This window comes from Ctenopharyngodon idella, chromosome 8, assembly GCF_019924925.1.
Source record: "Ctenopharyngodon idella isolate HZGC_01 chromosome 8, HZGC01, whole genome shotgun sequence".
Lineage (NCBI taxonomy): Eukaryota > Metazoa > Chordata > Actinopteri > Cypriniformes > Xenocyprididae > Ctenopharyngodon > Ctenopharyngodon idella.
In genome coordinates, this window is record NC_067227.1 from 30,452,023 (window position 1) to 30,476,247 (window position 24,225).

The window sequence follows — 24,225 nt, forward strand, 5'->3', positions numbered from 1 at the left end:
AACATATTTTGCAAAAATACTTGTTTCTTTATTTGGATTTTGTTATGAAGTATGACCCAAACATGTTCCCGAGAGGCTTTGTGAAATTCACCTGATGTTTTTAGTTCAGTTAATCCAATCCAAGTAGAAATAAAAGAGAAAAGGCACACAACAAGACAGCATGTTTTATCAACTGTAAATCAATATACAACTGAAACTGAAAGTTTGAGGTATAAAAACTAAAAAAGTTGTTAAAGGCTGTTTACATAAAAGTTGGTTGTTATCATCACATTGACTCACCAACAATTGTTATCGTTAACCAAAACAAAAACTATTAAAAAACATTTACATGAACTGAAATAAAATAAGCACTAACTGAAAAAATTAAATATTTTTATTTAAAGTTAAATTTAGTTGAAGTACTAAAATAATTAAAACTGAAATACCAATTAGTAAAAAGTAAATAGTGACCTTAAAAAAATAAAATATAATAAAAATTACAAAAATGTACACAATAAAGGTACTGAAGCTTTAACTAAAATAAAAATGGAAAATTTTAAAATAAAAAATAACTCAAAATATCAATAAATACTGATACAGTGTATCAATGATCCTAAAATAACTTGTTTTCTGACACCGTTTTTGTTGGGACAGTGTGAACTAGTCTTAAGAAACAGGAAATGAAAGGAAAGGGCAGCTCCGGGTCTCTTGAGTATTAGAGAGGAATGCAAGCATGCGTTCTGAAGCCAGTAAACGCCTCCCTTCATGTTTACTCACTACACAAAGGTCAACATAAACTATTACAAAACAGAGGTATGAATTATTAGGTAAAGGCAGCCGAGGGCTGTTAGGAAAGAAAAAGAAAAAAACCTTGCTTTGAATAGATTCAGTGGAGTACAGACATGACTAGTAATGGACTGAAATATGGGCCATGCCAAATAATGGGCAGATATTTGTTTTGGCATTATTAATTACATTTTAAATATTTTAAGGAAACATAGTATAAAATAAATGTTTAACATTTCATCATTTCAACGAAAACCTCATATCGGTCAACCACTGGACAAGAGAAGAGTAAATGTTTATGAGAGTCATGAGTAAAAGAGAGAAGAAGAAGAGATTGAGAAGAGGTGACGTACGGTCTCTGAATGAGAGGAGTACAGCATGTTTCTGAAGGAGCGGTTGGCGGCTCTGAGGAGAGACCACACGGAGCAGGTTCTTTCCTGGATGTGTCTGTCCTCTCTCTCCTTCCCGCTGTTACACAGGAACGTCCCGAACAGACACGAGTATGTGTGCTGCACAAGCTTCACCTAAACACACAAAACCGAAAGAATTCAGAGCTAGTTCAAGAAATAGTTCAATCAAAGTACAAGAAACAAAAGGTTTGCGCCTACTTTTACCCACCAGAAAGGCTTCGTTGAACTCAAAGGAACATGGGAATTGTCTTTGGAGCTGGTGCACACAGTCTAACCACTGCAGGAAGACAGGACATCTCTCATTCAAGTCTTCCGCGTTCTCTCCGTGACCACAGCGGTCTGCGAACTTGTGACCGAAGTCCAACCACTCAGTCTCAACCAGCACCTGAAAACCCTGAAAGCGGACAGGAGAGTTTCTGATTATATGATATCAACAGTTTTCACAATGAGAATCACACTTGGAATTCTGGGGCCAGATTCCGAAAAATTCTACTGCTATTTTCTAACTAAAATAATTTTTCATAAACCCCGCCCCCAAGAACACGCAACAAAGGGGGTGAGGCCATGTTGGGCTGCTTTAGAGAAGAGGAAGAGATGTAGTAGAGTGTTGTTAGCATGCCGTCATTTTACACCGGACTGCTTCACAAGCGAGGGTCAATTCAACGCTGGATTTGCACAAAAGATGAACATGACGGCACATGCTAGTCGATGAGTTGAATCAACTCCACAGCAACTACATAAATTTATCCACTAACCATTCAGAAACGTTCAGTTTGGCTGCGTGAGATTCTCCAGATTTGTTGTTGTTGAGCAACTGAAGCGCGAGCTGTTAAAGCTCCTCCCTCTTCTGGAAAGGGGGCCGGGAGCAGCAGCTCATTTGCATTTGAAGGGACACACACAAAAATGGCGTGTTTTTGCTCACACCCAAATAGAGCAAATTTGACAAGCTATAATAAATGATCTGTGGGGGATTTTGAGCTGAAACTTTACAGACACATTCTGGGGACACCAGAGACTTATATTACATGTAAAAGAGGCATTATAGGTCCTCTTTAGTAAAAAAAAAAAAGAAAATATTTGAGATAACTTCTTAAGAATTTTTCAAGAATTGCAACATTCTTACAAACTTCTTAGAATTTATTTTAAGAATTTTCTTAACTTCTTAAGAAGGTTTTCGTGAATCCGGTCCCTGGTATTTTTTAAACACCTTCAAAGCACAACATGTATTCAACATCAGAAAACTAGATGTTTAAAATACAGTAATGCCTCCTCCAGTGTTTGAGATGGCTCATGCACCTCCTGTGATCCAGATCCACAACTAGATCCATGATGGAATTCAGCCGTGGCTTTTCTATCCAGTTTTCCATTTACACTTTACATATAGACAGCTTGTTATTCTCAATTATTGTGAAAAAATCTAATGTGGCTTGATAAAGTGCAGCAGCACCCCTCTAACCAAAACTAAAAAGAGCCAGTACAACATGAATTCTGATGACATGAAATCACAAAAACCCAGGGATTCACTATAGCAGCAGAACGAGTCTCTATTGTTTCATTCTGTGAATCTATGTTAACCACCGTCTTCAAGCTTGGGCAACATTACAAATATTTTAACATTTCCTCTAAGCCATTGTCTATGTAAACATGTCCTTGTGAGCATTTCAAACCACAGGATTTAAAATAAGCCCTTGTGGATTTTTACAGCATGTGATATAGCTTACAAATTCCTCTCGTAATAATTCAGAGAGAGTTTTAATGGTCTTCTCCATTTTAGTTCATTATAGCGGAGCTCACCTCAATGGTGCGGTAGTACGGGTCCAGCAAGAGTTTGGCTAACGCCGCTATCTGAGGGGTGCGATCCCAGCCGTCTGAGCAGTGCACCAGTACGGGCCTTTGGTCGCGGTCCACGGCGTTAACAACGAGGAGAGACGCCTTGAGCAGGAGGGACAGATGCTGCAGCCACTTTGTGCTCTCCAGAGCAGATAGCCAGCTAAAGACACAACAAAACTCACAATTACACACTTACATCTAATGAGTACACTTCAAACTGAAAAATGAACTAAAATACATATATACGAGTCTTTTTTGTAACACTGGGTTGCAGAATTTTCATCAGGAGCCTTTTTTCATACACGCACACATGCACACACCACATGCTAAGATGCGTGAAACAGAGGTATTTTGAACAAACACGGAATGTATTTATGTTTGTTTCTTTTATTATTTTATGCAATCCAAAACTCTCTAACCTCTAACGCCCTCCGTATCTCTCCGTTTAAATCCTTCCTTCCTGCCCTCCCCAAAAGCTGCTGTCATTTTCTGATGGAAAGCATGAAATTACCCTAATATGTTGTATATTGGCGAAAAGCGCATGCTATTGTCAGGAGCAATTTGAATTATTTTGATATTATTGTTGAAGAGTTACGGTAATATGAATACAGCTTGGTTGGATGTGTCAGTGACGACACACTCGGTTTAATAGGGTTAAAGCTACAAAAATTATTTAGTCAAGAGCAGTGAGTGATTGTTGTTTGACAGCAGAAGGAATATTAGGCTGTCACTTTAAGACCTAATGTCTGGACCGAATATAGTGTTACACATGTTTTATTTGTTTTTATCTGTTTACGTTCACTTAGGACATAACCGCAAAGAACTGTGTTTACTAGAATACTCGACGAGACGAGACAGGCATTTTGACAAAATTTTGTGTTAATTTGTCCATTGAAATGCAAGAGGATGTGAAAGAACTCAGTTCAGTATTTGCAAGCTGTCTGAGACGAGGCTTTCTGTGCGCGCGCTTCGAATGTGTGCACAAAACTTCTCACACAGAATGTGAGTACCGAATTGAGTTCTCTTTCACATCTTCTTACGCTTGAATATTTAAATTGGCAAGGCTTAAAAACATGTGCAAATGTGATGTCCAATAAATGAATGAGTTGTTTTTTAGGTAAGTGTCAATAAATGTGCAAGGCAGACACGGAAGAAGCTTTGAGTTGTGTATATTACAGTACGTCTGCATACTAAAAACTTGTTTTCCATGATATTCCACATAAGTGAAACAAAAACGGCTTTATGCACATCAGGAAAACAGCATTTATATCTTAATGGAAAACTGAAAGAAGGACTAAAGAAAGTGGTTTGACAAGTGTTGTTGGGAAGCATATTCATATTCATTATAAAAGTTTTCCAACATGGTCAAACGGAGCCAAAGCAAACTGACATTAGTCAAGGAAACAGAGTGCAGGTAACCGGAGGAGACATTCAAATAATCGTTCCCAAGAGAAACATGAATCAGAATCACGTTTAAAAGGAAAATCAGCTTTGTATGAATATTACGACATCATGCAGAGAGACATTAACAATCAGAATAATCAAAGGAGGGAATTAAAATTTTTTCCCTCTCAACAATTCATGTCTGTTGCCTAGAAACGCAGCTCTTGGTCAGAGTTTATCATACTGGCTAAAAAGAGAAAGAGAGAGAATGAAAGAAAAACAGAAAGAGAGTCATTTGGAAGACTTGCTGTTGACTTTACAACAAATGGATGTGTGGAAATGGCGCGGATGGAAAAGGAAGCAAATACGAGCCAGTGCTGGAAATCACAGGCAGATGTGCTGCCAGGGAAATAACAATAGGCGGAAAAATAACAAAAAGACGAGCTCCTGAAGGAGCTAAAGCACTAAAGTGGTTCTGCATTTGAACCAAACCAATTAGCTTTAATAAAACATTTGATTCAAAGCAAAGAAGCATTATGTTGACCAGAGTTATTTTAGTATTAGTTATATACTACTATAGTATTTATTAATATTTTGAATTAGCTTTTATTTTTATTTGTTCAGTTTCAAATTTAGTTTGATTTTTTATTAGTTTTTTTTCTATTTATTTCTATTTTTTTTATTTCTTTTTATCTTTTTTATTTTAGCTTTAGTAATTTTAGTACTTTAACTTATTTTATTTCGTTTAGTTGTCAAGGCAACATTTCTAATTTTCATTTAAAGTTTAAGTTTTTCATCTTTTTCCAGCTGTGTTTCAGTATTTAGTTAGTTTAGATTTTTTGTTTACAAAAACAACACTGATGTTGACTACATTACTAGTTAGTCCTGACTGGAGTTACAGGTTTATGATGTTGCAATGGACACAAATAATGCTAAACATATATCATAAAACCTCAGCACTCATGGGAGGTCTGTCACAAAAAGTTTACATGTTAAAGAATCAATATTTTGAATATCATTTTACATTTTACTTTCAGACACAGATTAAGAGGATCATTTTTGGTAGGCCTTAGATTTGAGATAGATCAATCAAGCTTAATTTATTTGAACAGGTTAGAAAAAACATGTTATGTTCCTAAAAGGTCGAAATACATCAATAAACAAAGGGACACACTGTAACCGCAGTAGATGTTCCTTGGAAGACTTACTTGGCTGGATCGGGCATTTGGGTGCAGAGTAAGCGCAGAGACTGGAAACTCTTGCGGATGGAATGGATGTTGGCCATACCCATAAACACCACCTCACAGTTAGGGTAGTACTCTACAGGGGAGAGCAACATGCCATTAATGAGGGGGGCGTCTTGTTTAATTGTGATCGTTAAAAGAGCATCTATGAGAGAGTACCTGGACATTCACACCCTCCACCTTTGGCTCTGTTGGCTACGGCAGCAGCGTATGACCTGGCATCCAGGATCAGAAGCTTTCGAGGTTGGATGGCCAGTGTCTCCACCTCTGAGCTGTTAGTCATGGATGAGTCTATAGAAAGAGATAAAGAGGAGTATTGATATAAAATAAACATGTATGCATAGATCAAGTCACACAATAATCAGGAAATTTAAGATGTTATTTCATTGAAATTCCTCTTGAATACTTAATTCTAATTGGTCAGCAGCAGCATATTTTATGGTGCCATGATCACCCTTTATCAGCCAATCAGTTTGAGAGCCAAAACCATTTGCTTTATAATCTGAATTAGGGCGTGTCTATACAGTATTCAGTACTGACCAAAGTCCACATCTGAGAGGTCAGCTCCGTTAGTGTACTCGCGGGAGAAGGAGCCATTGGAGACGCCTTTACAGGTGCTGCTGTCCACAGCACAGGCTCTGGCGATGGACTGCACCAGGTGCTCATCATCTGCATTCCTCCAGCCCCACCAGCTGACCTCAGGCTGACCACAGCGAGCGATAACTGCCCCTGTGCTCTGGTGCCTGGGTAAGAGAGGTTAAAGACCTGGACTATTAACCTGAAGGTTCTAGGTAGTGATGTAATAGTTGACTAAAACTATTAAAAATTGTAATCTTTAATTGAAATAAAGCTCAAATAAAATAAAATAAATACATAAACATAAAGAAACTATAAATATTAAACTTTAAAAAAATCTGAAAATGCTGCCTTGGTAACTAACCGCAGTAATTAAGTATTTAAGTTTAAGTACCAAAATTACTAAAAGTATTTTTAAAGATATTTAAAATATAAAAAAAAACAGCAAAGCACATAACAAAATTACTAAAACTTAAATGAAAACTAAAAATATAAAAATAAAAGCCAATTCAACAGTTTCATAAATAATATAATAGCATATAAATAATAATAGTATATAAAATAACTGATTCTAGGATCCTAGGAAACTTGACCAGGTACAAGCTACTTAAAGCAGTTAAACAACAGAGAAATCACTTTTGAAAAAGCATTAGCTACTTGCTACTAATAAAAATAAAGCTAACTACGCATTTGAAAAGATCAGTGTACACTAATTACCACCAATAAAGCCAAAAATATGACCGTAGTGCACCTATGTCTGAAAAAAATCAGCACACTAGGTTCTTCAACGATTTTCATTCTCCATGCTTATGAACAGATGTGGCTGACTGACCTATAAACCACAGCCGGAATCCTCTTCCAGGAGCGGAAGGCCGCCACATTCTCCAGCTCTTTATCAGTAATCCAGGCTGGCACCAGCAGCAGTTGAGGGTAGCTGGAACATAACCTGGTAGTGGCAGGGGGCAAGCAGAGGGCACTGTGATCAGAGCAGGGCATTGGACTGACTGATGCCTGTCTAAAGTCATCTGATCTTGTGCATGGCCCTGAATAGACCCACTGAGTGCAGCAGGACAGGGTCAAGTGTCCAAGACTGTTTCAATGTTTTTAAACTCAGAGAGAAACACTCACTTGTACTTGTTGTTGATCTCAGATACTCTCCAGGCGTTCTGAGTGTCGAAGCCCATCCGCTCCACCTCGTTATGGAAACGTGACGTCACATGATCACCTGAAAGATGAGAGGTTGAGATGAATCCTGAAGGTAAGGAGGAAGAGGATTTTGAAGGAAGAGCTAGTTACAGGAAGGGACAAATTTACAGGTTCTTTGTATATCTCTTAAAGATATTCAATAGTATCTTGTTTGTGGACTCAGTAGGTGTTCAAATGAAATAAAGAGATTAAACTATTTGTGAGACATCCAGGCACACAGGCAGATAGTACCTGGCCTACACAGATCTCCATGCTGCTCCTTCTCTCCTGTGTACAGGTCCACGCACCACGCGTGGAAGGCGAAAGAAAACAGCTCCTCTATCCGGGACGGAGGACGGACCGCTGCGCTCAGCCTCTTCAGCCACTCCTGACACTGCTCAAATGTTGAAAACTGACACCTGTCAAAACACACATTAGATCTACTGCATCAGAGAGACACACAAAACAGAATGAAAGAGAACATCAAATAGAGGCAGAAAGACAGATTGGACTGACCTGGATTTCTGCACAAACTGGTTGTAATAATTTGATTGCATCTTCAACTAAGTCACAATAACAGTCAAATACATTCTGCTTAAAAATAACACTAACAATGACACGTTTTCATAGAAAATGAGATTAGAGATAGATCCCATGATTCTGAGTAGACATCTAAAATAACATGTAATTTACTAGAGGTTCTGACAAAATGTTAATTGCTGCAGTCTATATTTAAAATATTTAATTATTTGAATTATTTTGAATGAATGAATAAATGACTCCCTCACAAAGACTTCACTTGTTTCAATATTATCCTTTATATATCAATAATATCCTTTAAGGCTTGTCAGTAAACGACCACTGTTATGATTGGCTAACGTCACTGCATAGTAAACAGTATCAATGCCCACTCGCAATTGCACGTGAGTAAGTGTTTTGAAAACATTATCCATATAAAACCGTCATTTAAGACAAAGCACTATGAAATCATTTATTTACGGTTTGCTGTCAGATTCAATACATATGGCTGCTTCATCTTTCAACAAAAGTCTCTTTGCAAACTCTCAATTACACTGTGCCTCGCTGGCAAAACAAAATGCTCCGAACAAACATAATCCTTCAATGCATACCGGGATGCCAATAATATGAACCATCCACTTGTTTCCGATGCTGAGATCCTTTTGAAGTCTGTACAAAGATGCAAACAAGTGTTTTCCCAGTGGCGCAATGAGATGAGCGACAGGCATCTGACCTGGAGATTGTTGGTTCACTTTATGTGGCAGTTGTGGCCTAATGGTTAAAGAGTCGGACTTGTAACCCAAAGATTGCAGGTTCGAGTCTCAGTACCGGCAGGAAATGGAGGTGGGGGGAGTGAATGAAGCGCTCTCTTCCACTCTCATTACAGACAACTGAGGTGCCCTTGAGCAAGGCACCTAACCCCCAATCCCCTGGCGCTGCAGCAAAAATGTCTGCCCACTGCTCCGGGTGTGTGTTCAATACTCACTGCTGTGTGTGTGCACTTAGATGGGTGAAATGCAGAGCACAAATTCTGAGTATGGGTCACCATACTTGGCCACACGTCACACACGTTTAAACTGTATGTGTCAAATCAAACGTTCATTCACTATTCCATTTGTCCTGTTGTCGACAAACTCAAGTGTGTGAAGCATGTCAGAAACTGAACGTGCATCTGTATACTGTATCCAGTGTAGACAGCGTCAGTGATTATAATGGGTTCCATTTGCTTTTGACGCGATGCAATGCTCACATCCAGTGTAGCAAGTGTCAGCCGTTAAGCGACTAAAAAGACAGTGGGCGGGGCCTATGGTGCGATGATGTAAAACTATTCGTCAAAGTCTTTCTCTGGAGGCAGGCATATGCAAATGTATTTGCCAGTGTGATGTGTTTTTGAGCTTGATTAAATTTGTTTATAATCAGGAAGACGTTTTAATCTTGAAGGATGTTTTAATTGTACAAAGACCTTTTATATGTCAAACGATCAAGGCAACTTTGATTTCTTATGTCATGACCCCTTTAACGATTATTTGTGCGGCTCTAATAGATAGACAGACTCACCTGACGACCTTGCAGTCTTTGCAGGTAATGTGCAGTTGGAACATTTCCCGGCATTCTACACTTTCTATCAGCTGCAGGGGAACCTGGGAGAGAAAGAGACAGAATAGACATTGAGACATATTTTTCCACTACTGGCACTGTGAGCGACTAAACCGGAAGTCAACAATAACCCACTCGATGCTAATAATTAAATCAACCTGCTGAATCAATCACACTGAAAGTTTAGACATGGGCTTAGAGTCTACAAACACGGTTAGTGATTAGTGTCTGCAGCTTATTTCAGACAAACTCATTCTTTGTTCTGCAGCTCAAGTGTTGAACGGCCTGCATGCCAATCAGCTTCAATCAAGTATTTGTGTTTATGTGTGTGGACAACATTGCAACTGTGTGGTTGAAAATGCATTTCCCCTTTAAGCTCTGGAACTTGCGTGTGATCACACGTTGATCGCATGCAAGTCACATCTGACCATGGCTCTCAAAACTGCAGCTCGCAACATCATGCATACAGACGGACCGTTCTGTGGTTACTTACTGACACCTCACACGAACAATTCTGTTCACAGAAAGAGAGAAAAAGAGGGAAGACAGAATCACGAGGTGGACGTGTACACTGCGTGTTTTGGCTCATATGTGATACACACATTCCTGGGCTGCGGTTTAATTCCACCATACTAATCTGACCACACTCAAACATTCCTAGGGCACTTGTTAAAGGGTCAGAGAACACTAAAACACATTTGTGAGATATTAACTGATCCGTATTATGGATAGAACTGGATAGCTAACTAGTAAGTTACTGAAGTTAACTACTGAGATTAATATTTTTCTCTCCAAAACATTGTGTTTCTAAACTGAACCCCTTTAAAGCACCAGCACTACAGCCATTAAAACAGTGCTTTGGTAACAAAGTCAGGTGTGTGATCAGCTATGGACAAAAAAGTGATTTGTGATATATCAGCTGCATCTGAAAGCTGAAAAATGCTGCCTCTGCAGGCAGGATATGTAACGAAGACAACAAGGCACGAATCCAGTGATTGTACCACATCCTGTCTAGTGAGATACCTTCATCTGATCAGTTTTTGAAGGCAGCACAGATGTATCCTTCACTGCCTTTGATAACCTACAATCTTGTGCGTTCCATTCCATAACAGTTGAGCTAAAAAATAAATGTAGCGTCTGAAAGTTACGGTTGGTGGTCGGTTTGTGTGTAAATGTACGTTTTTGACCAACTTTTCATTTCAAGCGATACATTACCATTGCACTAATTAAATATTCGCTTAGTTATCACCAAAGCTCTCTATTTTGTTGTAGATCATTAAACCGTTATGCTGCCTCAGAAGTCTGTCCGAAATCACCTTAGTGTGCAAACTAGGGCTGTGCAATATGGACAAAATAATCATATTGCTATTTTTTTTAATGAATATTGCAATTGCGATTTTGGCTTTTGTTTTTGCTTTTTCAAATATGCTACATTCTAAATGTATTCAGTGCACAAGAAGTGCATAACAAAACATTTCACAATTAAATAACATAGTATTAATAGCTTGACAAACAGAGATGGCATCTTGTGGTATCTTTTGTCGAGTGTTTGTATTAGTCTTCGGAAGCCGTCTTTACTGACGATGTACGCAGGCACCATGTCTTCGCATATATGTTAGGTGATCGCATCGGTAATTTCTTTGTGCCGTTTTGATCCTTTCTCATAAGGCGTGATGCTTGCAAATGCTTGAACAACAGTCGGTTCAGACTGGCTTTGAGGTGTGCTTTTGTTAGTTTCGATGGACTTTGTCGACATGCATTGATCATACAGTTTTTCATGGCGCTGTGCTGGTGCTGGAGCAGGTTTGTTGTATTGCCCCATTTCGTTGCAATAATCTCACAGGTCTTGCAAATTACCTTGCTCTCTGACACATCCTCTCTCCTGAATCCAAAATACTCCAAAATATTCTGAATTAAAATATAAATAAATGAATAAATAAAACATAAAACATTTTTGTAGGAAAACCACAGGGAGTCTGTAAAGTTTCTCTTTTTTTGACTCTTTTGATTTATAAATGAATCTCATTACAAATTTGGGAAGATGGTTGCACATTGATCCGAGCCACTGAAAACACCAGACCATGAGCTGCTCCATGTATTAAATAAATGTATTTGAAAATGCAGCATTTGGCAGTTTTTTTTTTTTTTTTTAAGATTTCACTCTTCAAACAGTCACATAAAACTTTTTCTCAGATTAACACAATTCACGTTGGTCAACCTTAGCTTGGAAAATATGGAAATTTGTATAAATACGGAAAAATTGTGCATAAATATGGAAAATCATCCAATCAGAGCTCAAAACCTTTGCTCTAAGTAATGTTCCTATTATTACACACAATCCATAAGGCATGCCAAGTTCAACTTTTAAAAACATGTCTCAAGACTCCTGCACTCTGTTGTGCTCCATCAATTTGTGCCTTTTTCAAAATTGTGTTAGAAAAAAAAAAAAGAGCTGACATTCTCAATCTCCTTCCTCTTTCAAGTCCCACACTGTACACTTGCTCTTACGACAGCTTAGTTGCCTCACTAGCTGGCCTGTAGTCACACACTCACAGTATCAAACACACACACACACACACACACACACACACACACACACCACTCTCTCTTCTTCTCACGCACAACACACTCCCTCTTTCACAGGCACACAGAGAGCGTCACACTCATTTACTCTGCTGAATAAGTGACTGTCACAGATATCAACTGATGAATCAGCACTGAGCTGATCACCCACAAGCCACAAACCCAGCTGCCTGATCGCATATAAATGAGCAGAAGAGCACCGTTGAAGGAATATTTTGGGTTAAACATAACAGTCAAACTTAACATTAATCTGTGGTCCACTGTTAATTATCAATAATTATCAGCTTACAATGAAAGCTCAGCAGATAAGTGTCCAGAACAGAAAACTATTAAGGGATAATGTGCAGCCAGACTGTCAAAATTGCAAAAATGAACCCCAACAGAGATCAGGACCCTAATGTAAAATGGTTTGGGGTGGAGTGGAGTGTTTGGAAAAAACTATTGAAATCATATTAGTGGCACATAAATTACACTCTTAATCTTCAATATAAGCACTTTAACAAAAAATGAGCTGCATATTTCTGCTTTTAAACCATCCAGTACACCGTCCCCATAGACTGCCATTGTAAGTGCATTACTGTAAATGCCATTTACGTGCATATTTACTAACTTATGACAGAATGCCAGAAAATTTTCTGCATTTAACCTATAATATTACATCAGTCCTTTTGCGGACCATTCCAGCAGTAGTTCAGAAGCAGGCAGCTCTGTGTGCTACACTGAAATGAGCAGGTTTCTGGATCGTGACTGCTGGTCTATGAGAGGTAGAGAGGTATAGCAGAGCAGATTATTAGTATGTAACCAGAACCTTAATATAGTGCCATGTTGAAAGGATGGGGGTGGACGATCCCAATCAAAAAGCCACTGCAACCATGGCAACAGACCCAGGAAGAAACAGCGAAAGAGAAGAGCTAATAAAGACAGACCTGTTCGATACACATACAGGGTGACTGCAGCCACTGGCCAGTGTTAGAGTGCCTGATGTAACTGTGGCTCTCTGTCCCTAAATACCCTACACTTCATCTGTGGGCTCTAATTTTAGCAGCATGTCATGCACCACATTTTTCAGTGACCACTGGGCTAGTTATATTGTACGCCATACATTCACTACAGCACAACAGACCACAACAGAGTTTTACTCAAGAAACTCTGAGCTGAGGGCGAAAACATAAGTGTCACACTGGAAAAAATATGCACCCAATATATTTCCACATATTAATTTGCCCCAGATTGAAGTGAAGAGATTTGGTGTGATTTTTGCCATTCACGCTGTTAAATATACACAAAACAATGCTGTGTTGCATGGGGGAAAAAAATCATATTTGGGCCACATTCAAGTTTTGAAGTCAGATGTACTTATAAAAACCAGCTGAATTAAAAGACGACCAAATGAGAAAAGGCCCGAAATGCAAACATTGCTCAGTTTTGCTTGATTTGGTTTAAGATCTGTTTATTCCACTTCAATTGCTTAGAGATGTAAATTGTTCATTTCTGCTTGTTTTATTATCTCTGCCAAGTAGGTTTTATTATATTCTGCGAAGGACAAAGAGCTCATACATTTGTGTTTAGCTAACTCTGGCAACAACAGCTCAGTAAAAGTTTTTTAAAAAAATACTTCCCAGACTCGTATCCTTAGCTACAGACTATTAAAACATCTATTTGTAGTTCAAGTAGATCTGGTAATAAAAAGGGCATTGAAAAATCACACACTCACATTAACAACCGACTCTTTGAACTTGATGTGCAGGCGGTAGCTGGACATGGCGATGACAGCATCTTCCGCCCTGCCCACGTACTCCGTAAACTCTCCATGCAGCTCTGGGAAGGGCACCTACAACAGATGATAATATCAGAAACGTCTTTCCAACATGTTAACATAAGACCAGTGCAATTATTTATTGATATTTATAAATGCTTGCCGAAAAATATGAGGTATTTACAAACGAAACACTTCGAGCAGAAAAATACCATTCATGTGTCTTCCTGTCAGGGGTGCTGAAAACAAAGGCTGTTTCAAAACCTCGTGAGCTCTCTCGCTTTCTATGGTCTACACATCATCAAAACAAGAATTGCACCTCATAATTAAATGATTTGAAACGCTGTTAACAGTCAGTCATGGGTGACAAGTGTCACAGTGCTTGTTGCAATGCATTCTAAGAGATGCAAGTAATGCAGTCTTAGATTTTGACCAAAACAAGATCATTTTGCTGCTTACTATTTGGGACAGACTACACATCACAAGAGCATTCATGATGCCTAAAAGTGTTTCCAAGGTAGACAGCTCAGTAGGTTTTGAAACAGGGCTTAAAGGTGAAGAATGTACAGTTGCTTCTGTGACACTACAAGAAATTACAGCATATTTTGCAACTCAAACATCACAAATACAGCTCTTACAGGCGCTTGTGAAGGCATGTTTCAACAGGTTAAAGGAGGCTATTTGCAATAAAAGGTCCAACATATTAGGAATACTTTTAGCTGTGTTGCGATGTGTCACGAGTAAGCAATTGAGTAGGCTAATAACACTCTGCGTAGAGTGAACGCGAGCGTCTCGCTTATAATGAACCCACCCAACGTATTTGCACCGGGTGCATTTTTTTAACAACGTGCAACAAATATTTGATGCTGTTTAAACTGGACACATCAAAGTAAACCTTATAAATTGAAACATTTGTCTTTCTGGACGAGTGCATGATAATGTTGTAGTGAAGCGTCCATTGTAGTGCACTGCGTCACAATGACCCGTTTAATCTTTGAAGATCTAAATGCAAAATTTGGCTTGCACTCCTGTAACCAAAACTGAATGTCTTTTCAGCTTGTAATGCATCAGCCATGGTTCCACAGTAGATAAACACCCTCTGCCTCTGCCTGCTACAGTAGCCACGCCCCAAACTCTCACTATAGGTTGAGCTGGAAAGAGATTGACGGATCTGAGCGGACTGCACTTAATGTTCTGATGGTGCCTGGGTGATCAATGTTTACACTTTTGGGGGAGATAAATCCATGAATGGCTTACTAATAGTAGTCAATGAACAATAGACTGAGTTAAGAGAATTTTTTAACAAAAAAAAACTTACATACTTCACCTTTAAACTTCCCCTCTTGGTCAGAATCAAGTAATAGTTATATTAATGGTCCCACTACACCCTAATAAACATCTTGGCAGGTGTCTTGATCCCTGCTTACCTGAAGATCATCTTCCTCCAGGACAGGGGGCTTGCGAGGGAAGATCTGATTGGCCTGGATGCACTCCAAACTCTGCTGCCCCTCCTCCTCCTGTCAAGCAGAATAATTTTCTTTATGCAAAATATAATTTATATAAATCATAAAGAATTATATTATATAATAAATTATGAACTCATAAATTATAAATCTACATTTATTTTTTTTTCCTGATGAGACCCAGACAGGGATTCATTATTCACTCTACTTCACATCATTTATCTTCTGCTGCAACAATAGAAGAGTGTGAGAGCCTCTTTATCAAAGCCTAAACATTTGACATCACAAGTTATAAATGTACAAACTCCCGGGGACCAAAAGCCAAACTGTTATATGGATAAAAGACTGTTCATGACTAAACCTCTCATTAAATGAGTGATTATCTAAGCTAAATTGGGGACAGAGTGATCACAGCATTTCCTAAACCAAACCATTTTTGGCTGGGCTTCAGAGAAGCAAAACATTTGTAATGGCAAAAGTAGTTTGCCAGTACTTCCTGCTCTGAGGTCACGTCAGCTATTTCAGAAATAACAGGCACTCCTGTAACCGATACAGTAGCCGGCTTTACTTAAAGACTCTCAGAGAACAGGGTTATAGTAAATCATGACCACTACTATCACTCACACAAACACCAGCGACAGACATTTAAACATGCAATGCTAAAGAAAGGTTTGGACGCATATACTTATTCGGAATAATAGTAAATTCATAAAAAAAATGAACTAACACAAGTGAAAGTATGGGAATTACGTAGTAACCAAAAACGTTAAACAAATAAAAATGGCAACCTTAATACAAAACAGTGTCTAAATTTAATTTCAGTGCAAAACATATTATTAGAGCTGTGTCCTGCGTTCAGCAAGAGCTTCATGATTCATGACAGCGATGAGCAGGGCATAAGTCAATCCATTCACTTCTGTATGCAGGAATGAGAGGCTACGGTCCGCGGTAGCCTTGAGAGTTCAGATTGGCAGAGAATGTTTGGACTCAGTTTCCACAAATAGGAGAGACTCTGTGAGAGAGGGCAGCTGTGTCGCCATGTTGTCTAGCTCAAACACAGGAGTCCTCAAGACGGAGTGATCTGGTTGTGCCAAAAAAATCTGCCGAGTCCGAAACGGGACTGTACTGAATGAGATATGCGCCGAAGAGGTGTGGTTATGTATAAACTATGTACCCTCTATCTATCTGTCTAATGTTCTATCTATCTATCTATCTATCTATCTCTCTATCTGTGTGTGTGTGTGTGTGTGTGTGTGTGTTTGCTGGATCAGCAGCATTGGCGTCTGTGTGTAGCGCTGACAATGGCCATCAGCACAGCTCAGTAAACACACTAGAGGGGCCGGGCCCGGGGCGGCCCACTGTGGGCACAGGCAAAGAACCAGACAGAGAATTACAGGGCACAGACGGGCAGAATAGCAAACAAACAATAATGTGCATAACTCATTAAGAATGTGTAAACAAACACATCCATCAGCATTCGCACATAGAACGAAGGCATTTGTTAAACTGTCTGACACTTCAGCAAACAAGAACATGACGTACACTTCACTGAACACAGACATATACAGACTCAAACACAAACAACACAGTAAATGATGCCTCTGTTGGATTCTCTCAAAATGAAAGGTTCATAATAAAGCTTAGTTTTTAGTTACAGTGATTTTACCTTGTTTAAGGGGTGTTGTTAGTTATGACATGCAGCAGAGTGGATAATATCCTTTAACAATCGTAAAATTACTGTAATTTAGAACTCTTGTGACTGCAAGAGCAATATGATATAAACACAAATGTTCAATAATACATTCATTCATTCATAATACAAACTGTAGGATGATTACAGTTGCCAAGCAACTAATAGAATGTGTATTAATATAGAAATCAATTGCTGTTCACAGATGATGCAACTATCATCTATCTTAATGCATCTAACAGCTGTGAACGTATTTCATCCCATCAGAATTTAAAGCCAGAACGGTTTCATAACAAGCACACTGATGACACTAGCACACATCTATCCATTCATCCTCTGTCTGTCTGTCTAAAGAGGGCATTGATCTGCGCTGAGACAGCAGTCAGGAGGGGACTTTGACACTGTCTGAGCAGTGTTCATTTCAGCTGATTAAAAGCCTGAGAAATCAATGAGCAGTTTCCGATTCAGCATTTGAACCAATGCCTGGGAGTCACGCGCAGGGGAAAAAGAGAGATGTTGGTGGTGTTTGTTTACCATAGCCCCGGTGAAGGAGTGCGGGTGCAACACTGTCTTCTACCACTCGTCCGCTCTCTCTCGCAGACTTCAGTCTGCATGAAGAAAAAAAAAATTAACAACATTGTGAATATCGTAATGATTTGAATTTACTTTTAATTTGTCTACTACTTTCCTAAATAACAATGCCATGTAATTAGTTTCTCGATCAGTTCAAAATGTGAATTTCAATGAATCAGTTCAAATTTGATTCAAAAATGTGTTTGCATCCTCACCCAAAATGCAAAAAATGCAAAAAAACAACAACAAAAACAAACGGGAAAAAAAACCAAAAAAAAAACGGATACACCAATCCCTAATTCAAACACACCACTTGAACCTTACCAAACTGCTAAAAACAATGAGGTGAGGTTTGTTTTGGACGATCCTGCGCTGGTGCCGTCACTCAGTGTTATGACATTGAAACCTGGGGAGAGGGGAGATAAAAAAAACAAAACAAAAAAATAAACATGAGACCATAACTTTTCAACCATCACTCTCCATACCAAACAAACACTGCATAACATCTCTGACAATACAGCTTTTCACGCTTTTCACAGCAGGTACTCTGTGGGCAAAGGTGGGCAGAGCCGTTCATGCATGCTTGTAGAGTGAAATCAAATCAGTGAAGCATGTGGTTGAGTCAAGCTCTCTGAAAACCTCAATGTACACAGCCATTCATCTCCAGAGTCAATATACTCATCAGGAACAGAAGGTTTATTGCCGATTATTTCAGGCTGCTTAATCACAACTGATTAGGGTTGGGAATCGAAAATCGATTCCAATTCTGAAATCGGATATTTAAGGTCAGGAATCGAATACTTGTTATAAAATTAAAATTTGCATTCCTCTTATCGATTCCTTTATGTGCATTTTAATATGACTTTAAACCATTCAAGCATAAGAAGAAGCTGTTTTCTGTGCTGCGCACACACCTCATACTGAATAGTGCATGATACTGAGTCCTCTTCCGTGTCTTTTTGCACTTGAATGGACAAATGCACACAAAAATATGTCAAAATATCCTCATAAACAGTCGGTTATGTCTTTAGTGAACATAAAAAAAAAAAATTAAAACAGTATATTGGATCCGTGCAGCTCTTAAAGTGACAGCAGCCTAATATTTCTGCTGCAGTCTCTATCATAACGTTAATCAAACAACAAAAGACAAAGAGAAAATTCACTCACTGTTCTTGACTGAATACCTTTTGTACTATATTTGTACCTTTGTACCTTTTGTACTATATTTGTAATGTATTTTATTTATAAAGTGCAATGTTATTTTACCATTGATTACAGTTTCTGTATCTAAACACCTGAAAATTTTAAAACACTGTTTATTTCAATCGTATCTTTGTTCAGTTGTATTTATTTATGCAACTTTATTTATAATTTATTTAATTACTGAGTGTTTACTTGTCTTTAATAATGCTTGAAATGTATATTAGTTGGGCTAGTTGTTTTTGCTATGGTATTTTTAAACCATACGAAATAGTTCTTTGTGTAAGTGTTTTTAACCTATTGATTTTTATCCATTCAGCTACAATGTAATGTTTTGCCATAAGACTTTTTTTACCTTTTTTGAATCGAAATTAGGAATTGATAAGAACTGGAATCATTAAGCAGAATCAGAATCATTAAAATTCAAACGATACCAAACCCTACAACTGATTGACACAAAAGCTTTTTAAAAGATACAGTCTACAGACATGAAACAGCCACAAAACTTCTTATTTCAATAAACTGTAATATCAAAATTTGCTTGGAAGAAAACAAGCAAAACTCTGCGATAAGCACACCAGTAGTTAATGTACTTAAAACACACATGAGAAACACCATTATGTCATTGATTTCTCTTCTCTGGAAGTGTATCAACCTGCAACACCAACCAGTTTTTACTATCCTTCCTATGAAAGCTATCTGGGAAGCTAAAGATGCATAAAGAATGAGATGATACTGTTCCGCAGAAGATAACAAAACCCAACTTGTCATAGACTAAACAGAGCAGCAGTAACCCGTGTCATGGATGGGACGATTTCAGTGACCCCGTGTGTCTCCTGAGAGTCATATGGTGTGAGTTTGGTTGGTTGATGGCCAGAGGGCAACAGCAACCCGATGCAAAAACATTCAAGCACGCTTCCAGTGGAGGCCATATTGAAGCCATCTGGAAACTACTGATAAAACATATCTTTAACAGGCAAACGCTCATGTTTACTACAGCTGAGGGGTCCGTCTTTAATCTGATTGGCCCTTTCAGTGTTTTACAACTGTACTTCAGTCTTGTGATCTGAACAAATGACTGTGCAATGTGGGATTACATTAGACCTGGGCAAAAAATTTGATTTTTCGATTAATCGTTTTTTTAAAATGTGGCCAATTCGATATTGATTCACAAAAGTCACGAATCGATCGTTTTTCTGTATTTATTTCCACAAACATTGAACAATAAATATCTATTGAATATCTGATTGACGTTAATTTTATTACTAGTCTTCTCCACTAGATGTCATCCTCTAATTGATCTTGTGCGATACTGGCATTTCAAGATGCACCTTTCAGCATGAAAGATGTTCCAGACAATTGAAGGAACTGTCACTGTCCCGATCGGGCCAGTGCTGCATGGTCACGAAAGTTTATTATTTGCACAAGTTTTTAAGCCTTGCCAATTTAAACATTCAAGCACAAGAGATTGCACGCTGTGTGAGAAGTTTTGTGTTTACACACATCTGAAGTACACACAGAAAGCTGCAAATAATAAAATGAATTCTCTTTTATGTCTCCTTGCACTTAAACTGACAAATTCACACAAATATCTCTCAAAATGGCCGCATTGGTGAGTATCCTAGTAAACAGTAGAGAAAGACAACACGTGTATCATTATATTGGATCCGTGCAGCTCTTAAAGTGACAGCAGCCTAATATTCCTGCTGCTGTCTATGTTTTTAATGTTACTCAAACTACAAATGACAAAAAAAAAAAAAAAAAAAAAAAACACTCACTGCTCTTCACTGAATAACTTTTTTGTAACTTTAATAAGGATTATCTTTTATTTAATTTGTACAGTGAAGATTATATGCAATGTTATTTTACATTTGATTACATTATTCAATTTCTGTACCTGAAAACTACTGATAGACCTACCAGAAAAACCTTAAAAGCACTGATTATCTTTGGTATTGAAATTGGAATTAAGAATTGTTAAATTTCACTGGTATCTAAAATAACCTTTTTTATTACAATACAGGGATACATGGGCCAAAAACAACAAAAATAATAACTATTTTATTCATTTATTATCCTTTTTTTGTGGTGGGGCCAGTGAAAACTGAATCACTGAATTCATTGGAATGAATCGAGATCTTGTGAATCGAAATCGAACTGAATCGGGACATCTGTATTGATACCCAGCCCTAGATTACATGAGTACATGCAAACTGTTCAACAAGTCTGTTAGTTTTGAGCACTGCCAAACCATTTCCATACTGGCTCGTATCCAAAAGCATTGTTTCAGGCACCATATCAGTGTTGGGTATTCAGAAACACCAGCTTTCTGGAGATTTCTCCACCTCAATTTAGGTCAACTGAGTGCAGGCGGACAGAAGAATCATTCAGTATTTTTCTGTCCATCTCAGGTGTCGCTCTTACTGTCCCAAAGGTCAATCTGCATTGTGTGTTCTCATTCCTGAACCACCGTTGGGAATGATTCGGTTTCTTTTTACCAAAACACCAACCGACAACTACCTTACACTTACACTCCTTATTGTCCCATTTTAATATCATAGTGCGCATATTTAAATTTTGCTGTCATTATTTTGACTTGCAACAATTCAAATCATTCCACTTTCTAAGAATTAGTTATAGTGAACATAAACACAATTATAATTTGACTGGAATTGTAATATTTTTAAAAATAAATAAATAAATAAAAAACTGTATTTTTTGCATGCAGTCTGTAAGGACATCTATAAAATAATAGCAACTAGAGCCATTTCTTAGTGCCATTATTTTGTGGTACACAGCCTTTTTCTTTCATCACATTCATTTCAAACTCAAAACTTACCTTAGCAACTTTCATAAAGTAGCCTATGATTTCATTTGCGGTGGTGCTGGAGATTCAGCAGCGGAGTGAAAAAAACAACTTGCAACACTCACGGGAAAATATACAATGGCTCCAATCAGTATTTGGACACTTAAAATGCCTGAATGAATACATAATGATTTTGCATTGACAACCCTTTAGTGGAACATGTCCATTCTTTGCTAGAACACCAAATCTCCAAAGATTGAGACTTCAAAACTGATGAAGAAAAGTGAAGCTGAGTGAAAGCTTCTGTAACATAAGGAATGGCATTCAGGCATTTTTTAGGACGGCGTAATTGTCCAGATACTTTGTTTGTGAGTGTGCTGAGCTCTAAATCAACTGCAGAAACAGATGTTTATCATTATCTCTCTCTCAGCATTGCTGGAGTTCATTCATAAACTCAACCACTCGCCCTCCTGTCACTCTGGTTTACTATTGATCGAGTCATTGAGTCGGTGACGTGTAAACACACAATCATTCAGGTTTTATCTACTGCTCTGTTTAAGTCATGCATTCGTGCTCATTTAGCAGGCTGAGTTGACTTTTAACCAGATGCATTTCATTCCAAAGTCACACCATGAGTCAGATTGACCACACATGAGAAACCCAACACCAAAACATGAGCAGGACAGCCAAAGGATCATCTACCAGCACCACGCGGATCTGACAGAAACACAAACAAACCCAACACATGCCTCTCTGCAGCAAGCCTTACTGAAAACTACCATGGCAACCACAGAATACCTTAGTTACTGCAGTAAAACTGTGTTTACTGGGTATAGAGTGCAACAGAAAGTATAAATCCCATTCAATTTGCTGGAAACGATGGTCTCCATGGCAGTTGTTGTTATTACTGCAGTAAAACTGTCTACAAAAGGCTTCATGCACTGTTTGAATGAGATGTCATGATTTATTAAATGAGTATTATTAATATGTTATGGTCAAACATTAAGCATCATTGTCATGATGCCACAGTAATCAGTCTCCACCAAAATACCATAATTATTACAGTTATTGTTCCAACTGTGAGGTCATAATAATTACAGGATCTCCTCCAAAAAGTGAAGCTTTCAGAGCATATACTGTAGTAACAACAACCGTGGTATCTGTTATTATGCTGACAACATGACAGTTATTGTTACAAAAGTAAAATCATTGTCATAAAAAGACCTGAAAACAAGGCATTATGATGTATTCTAATTCTAATGTTTTGTTTGAGTCACTATAACATGGAAACCATAGTTTTCACCTCACTACTACAGTGTTTTATCTCATTTTCTTGACAATCGTGGCCGTTTTATAGCAATACCAATTGCGTAAAGCTGGTTACCATGGTGAACTGTTGTAAGGCGCTCGCGCTCGGTCTGTCAGTCAGTCAGTCGCGCGGCGGCTGTTTCACTGACTGGAGTGCGAGCGAAGTAACCGACAAAAACTGAGCTAAAAGGCCGCATTTCTATCCCCGTCAGCGGTCATATATATATTAAACCAAGTAAATAGCACAACACTCAAAACCGCGGTGATGTTTTGCTGCTCATGTGAAGCGTTTTCGACATTTCTCCTCAGCCGAGGCCCGTTTCGGTGTCTGTTGTTGTTGTTGTCGCGAGCGGAGGGCGGACCCCTCAGATAAGGCCTCAAAACACACCGAAAAACACCGCATCCCGGGCCAAAACCACTCAGCTCACTCACCTGAGGGCAGCCTGCGAGGCAGAGCTAGTATACGCTTTCTTCCGAGTCGCAGGAGAGGAGATTAACGATGAAGAAATCGAAAAATTGCACCTCGTAGCCATTTGCAGAGTCGGCCCGTCCCACTGTGGAATCCCGTCGTCATCGCAGCCTCACCGACGTCAGTGCGTCATGACGCAGATTGCGTCAACACGTTCGAACGCGATGTGGGGGAGGGGCGGAGATGTAAACAAGCTTTTAAGTGGCCACTTCAAATACTTGTCATAAACGGTTGTTGGGGCCAATGAATGAGTATAAACATGAATAAATAAATAATTACAGACAATGGAGACATGAATTTGGCACAAAAAACATTTGTATTTAAGTAGGCCTATGTTAACCGCCGCATATCAAACTGACTTTAAATGAGAGTGAATTAAGAAAACAAGTTGATTTGAACTTCAATGAGAAGACCGGGGCTAGTTGTCACAAGTCCAGTGAATATTTTTCAGGTTTATTTTGAATCAGTTTCTTTCTGTATACCTACAAAAAGTTGTCACAGAGAACCTCCGGTTTATTGGCACCAATTTGAGTATATTAATCTGCTGGCAATTTAGTATTTTTTTCCAGCAAATTTAAAAATTCATGAAATGGCAAGAATGGCCATTTCATGTGAATGTGAGTTTGTGAATGTGTCTGTAATTTAATGTTACCAATGCTTTGTTAATGTAAAGCCTTTTACCATGAAAATTACTTGAATCTTGATTAGTAAATACAGTATGAGGTGTAAAAAAAACACACAGACAAGAAAAGTTTATACAATGATGTACTGTATTCAATAATGACTTACATATGTGATTAAAAGACACATGACATTTATTTGTCCTCTCTTTAACAACCAAAGCTTTAAGTGCTCTGCCATAAGGTCAT

General features: G+C 38.3%; 1 protein-coding gene across 14 annotated transcripts in view; it reads right to left on the bottom strand.

Annotated features, from left to right (window-relative positions):
* Positions 1–23,496, bottom strand: part of mtmr3 (myotubularin related protein 3) — a 32,713-nt gene extending 9,217 nt beyond the window's left edge. For 11 of the 14 annotated variants that reach the window (XR_007931180.1, XR_007931179.1, XR_007931181.1 and 8 more), the window contains exons 1-15: positions 23,320–23,496; positions 17,898–17,979; positions 17,535–17,608; positions 15,275–15,364; positions 13,806–13,922; positions 9,470–9,552; positions 7,646–7,812; positions 7,337–7,460; positions 7,041–7,154; positions 6,173–6,375; positions 5,792–5,923; positions 5,597–5,708; positions 2,970–3,165; positions 1,384–1,569; positions 1,119–1,289 (exon numbers count right to left, since the gene is read on the bottom strand). Coding sequence is in view for 11 of the 14 variants with exons in the window: in XM_051902143.1 (XP_051758103.1) it covers positions 1,119–1,289; positions 1,384–1,569; positions 2,970–3,165; positions 5,597–5,708; positions 5,792–5,923; positions 6,173–6,375; positions 7,041–7,154; positions 7,337–7,460; positions 7,646–7,812; positions 9,470–9,552; positions 13,806–13,922; positions 15,275–15,364; positions 17,535–17,537 (1,698 nt within the window). In the remaining 3 variants the exon portion in view is untranslated. The remainder of the gene's footprint in view (positions 1–1,118; positions 1,290–1,383; positions 1,570–2,969; positions 3,166–5,596; positions 5,709–5,791; positions 5,924–6,172; positions 6,376–7,040; positions 7,155–7,336; positions 7,461–7,645; positions 7,813–9,469; positions 9,553–13,805; positions 13,923–15,274; positions 15,365–17,534; positions 17,609–17,897; positions 17,980–23,319) is intronic. The other 3 variants (XM_051902140.1, XM_051902138.1, XM_051902133.1) reach the window with 1 other exon arrangement.
* Between the last annotated feature and the right edge of the window lie 729 nt (positions 23,497–24,225).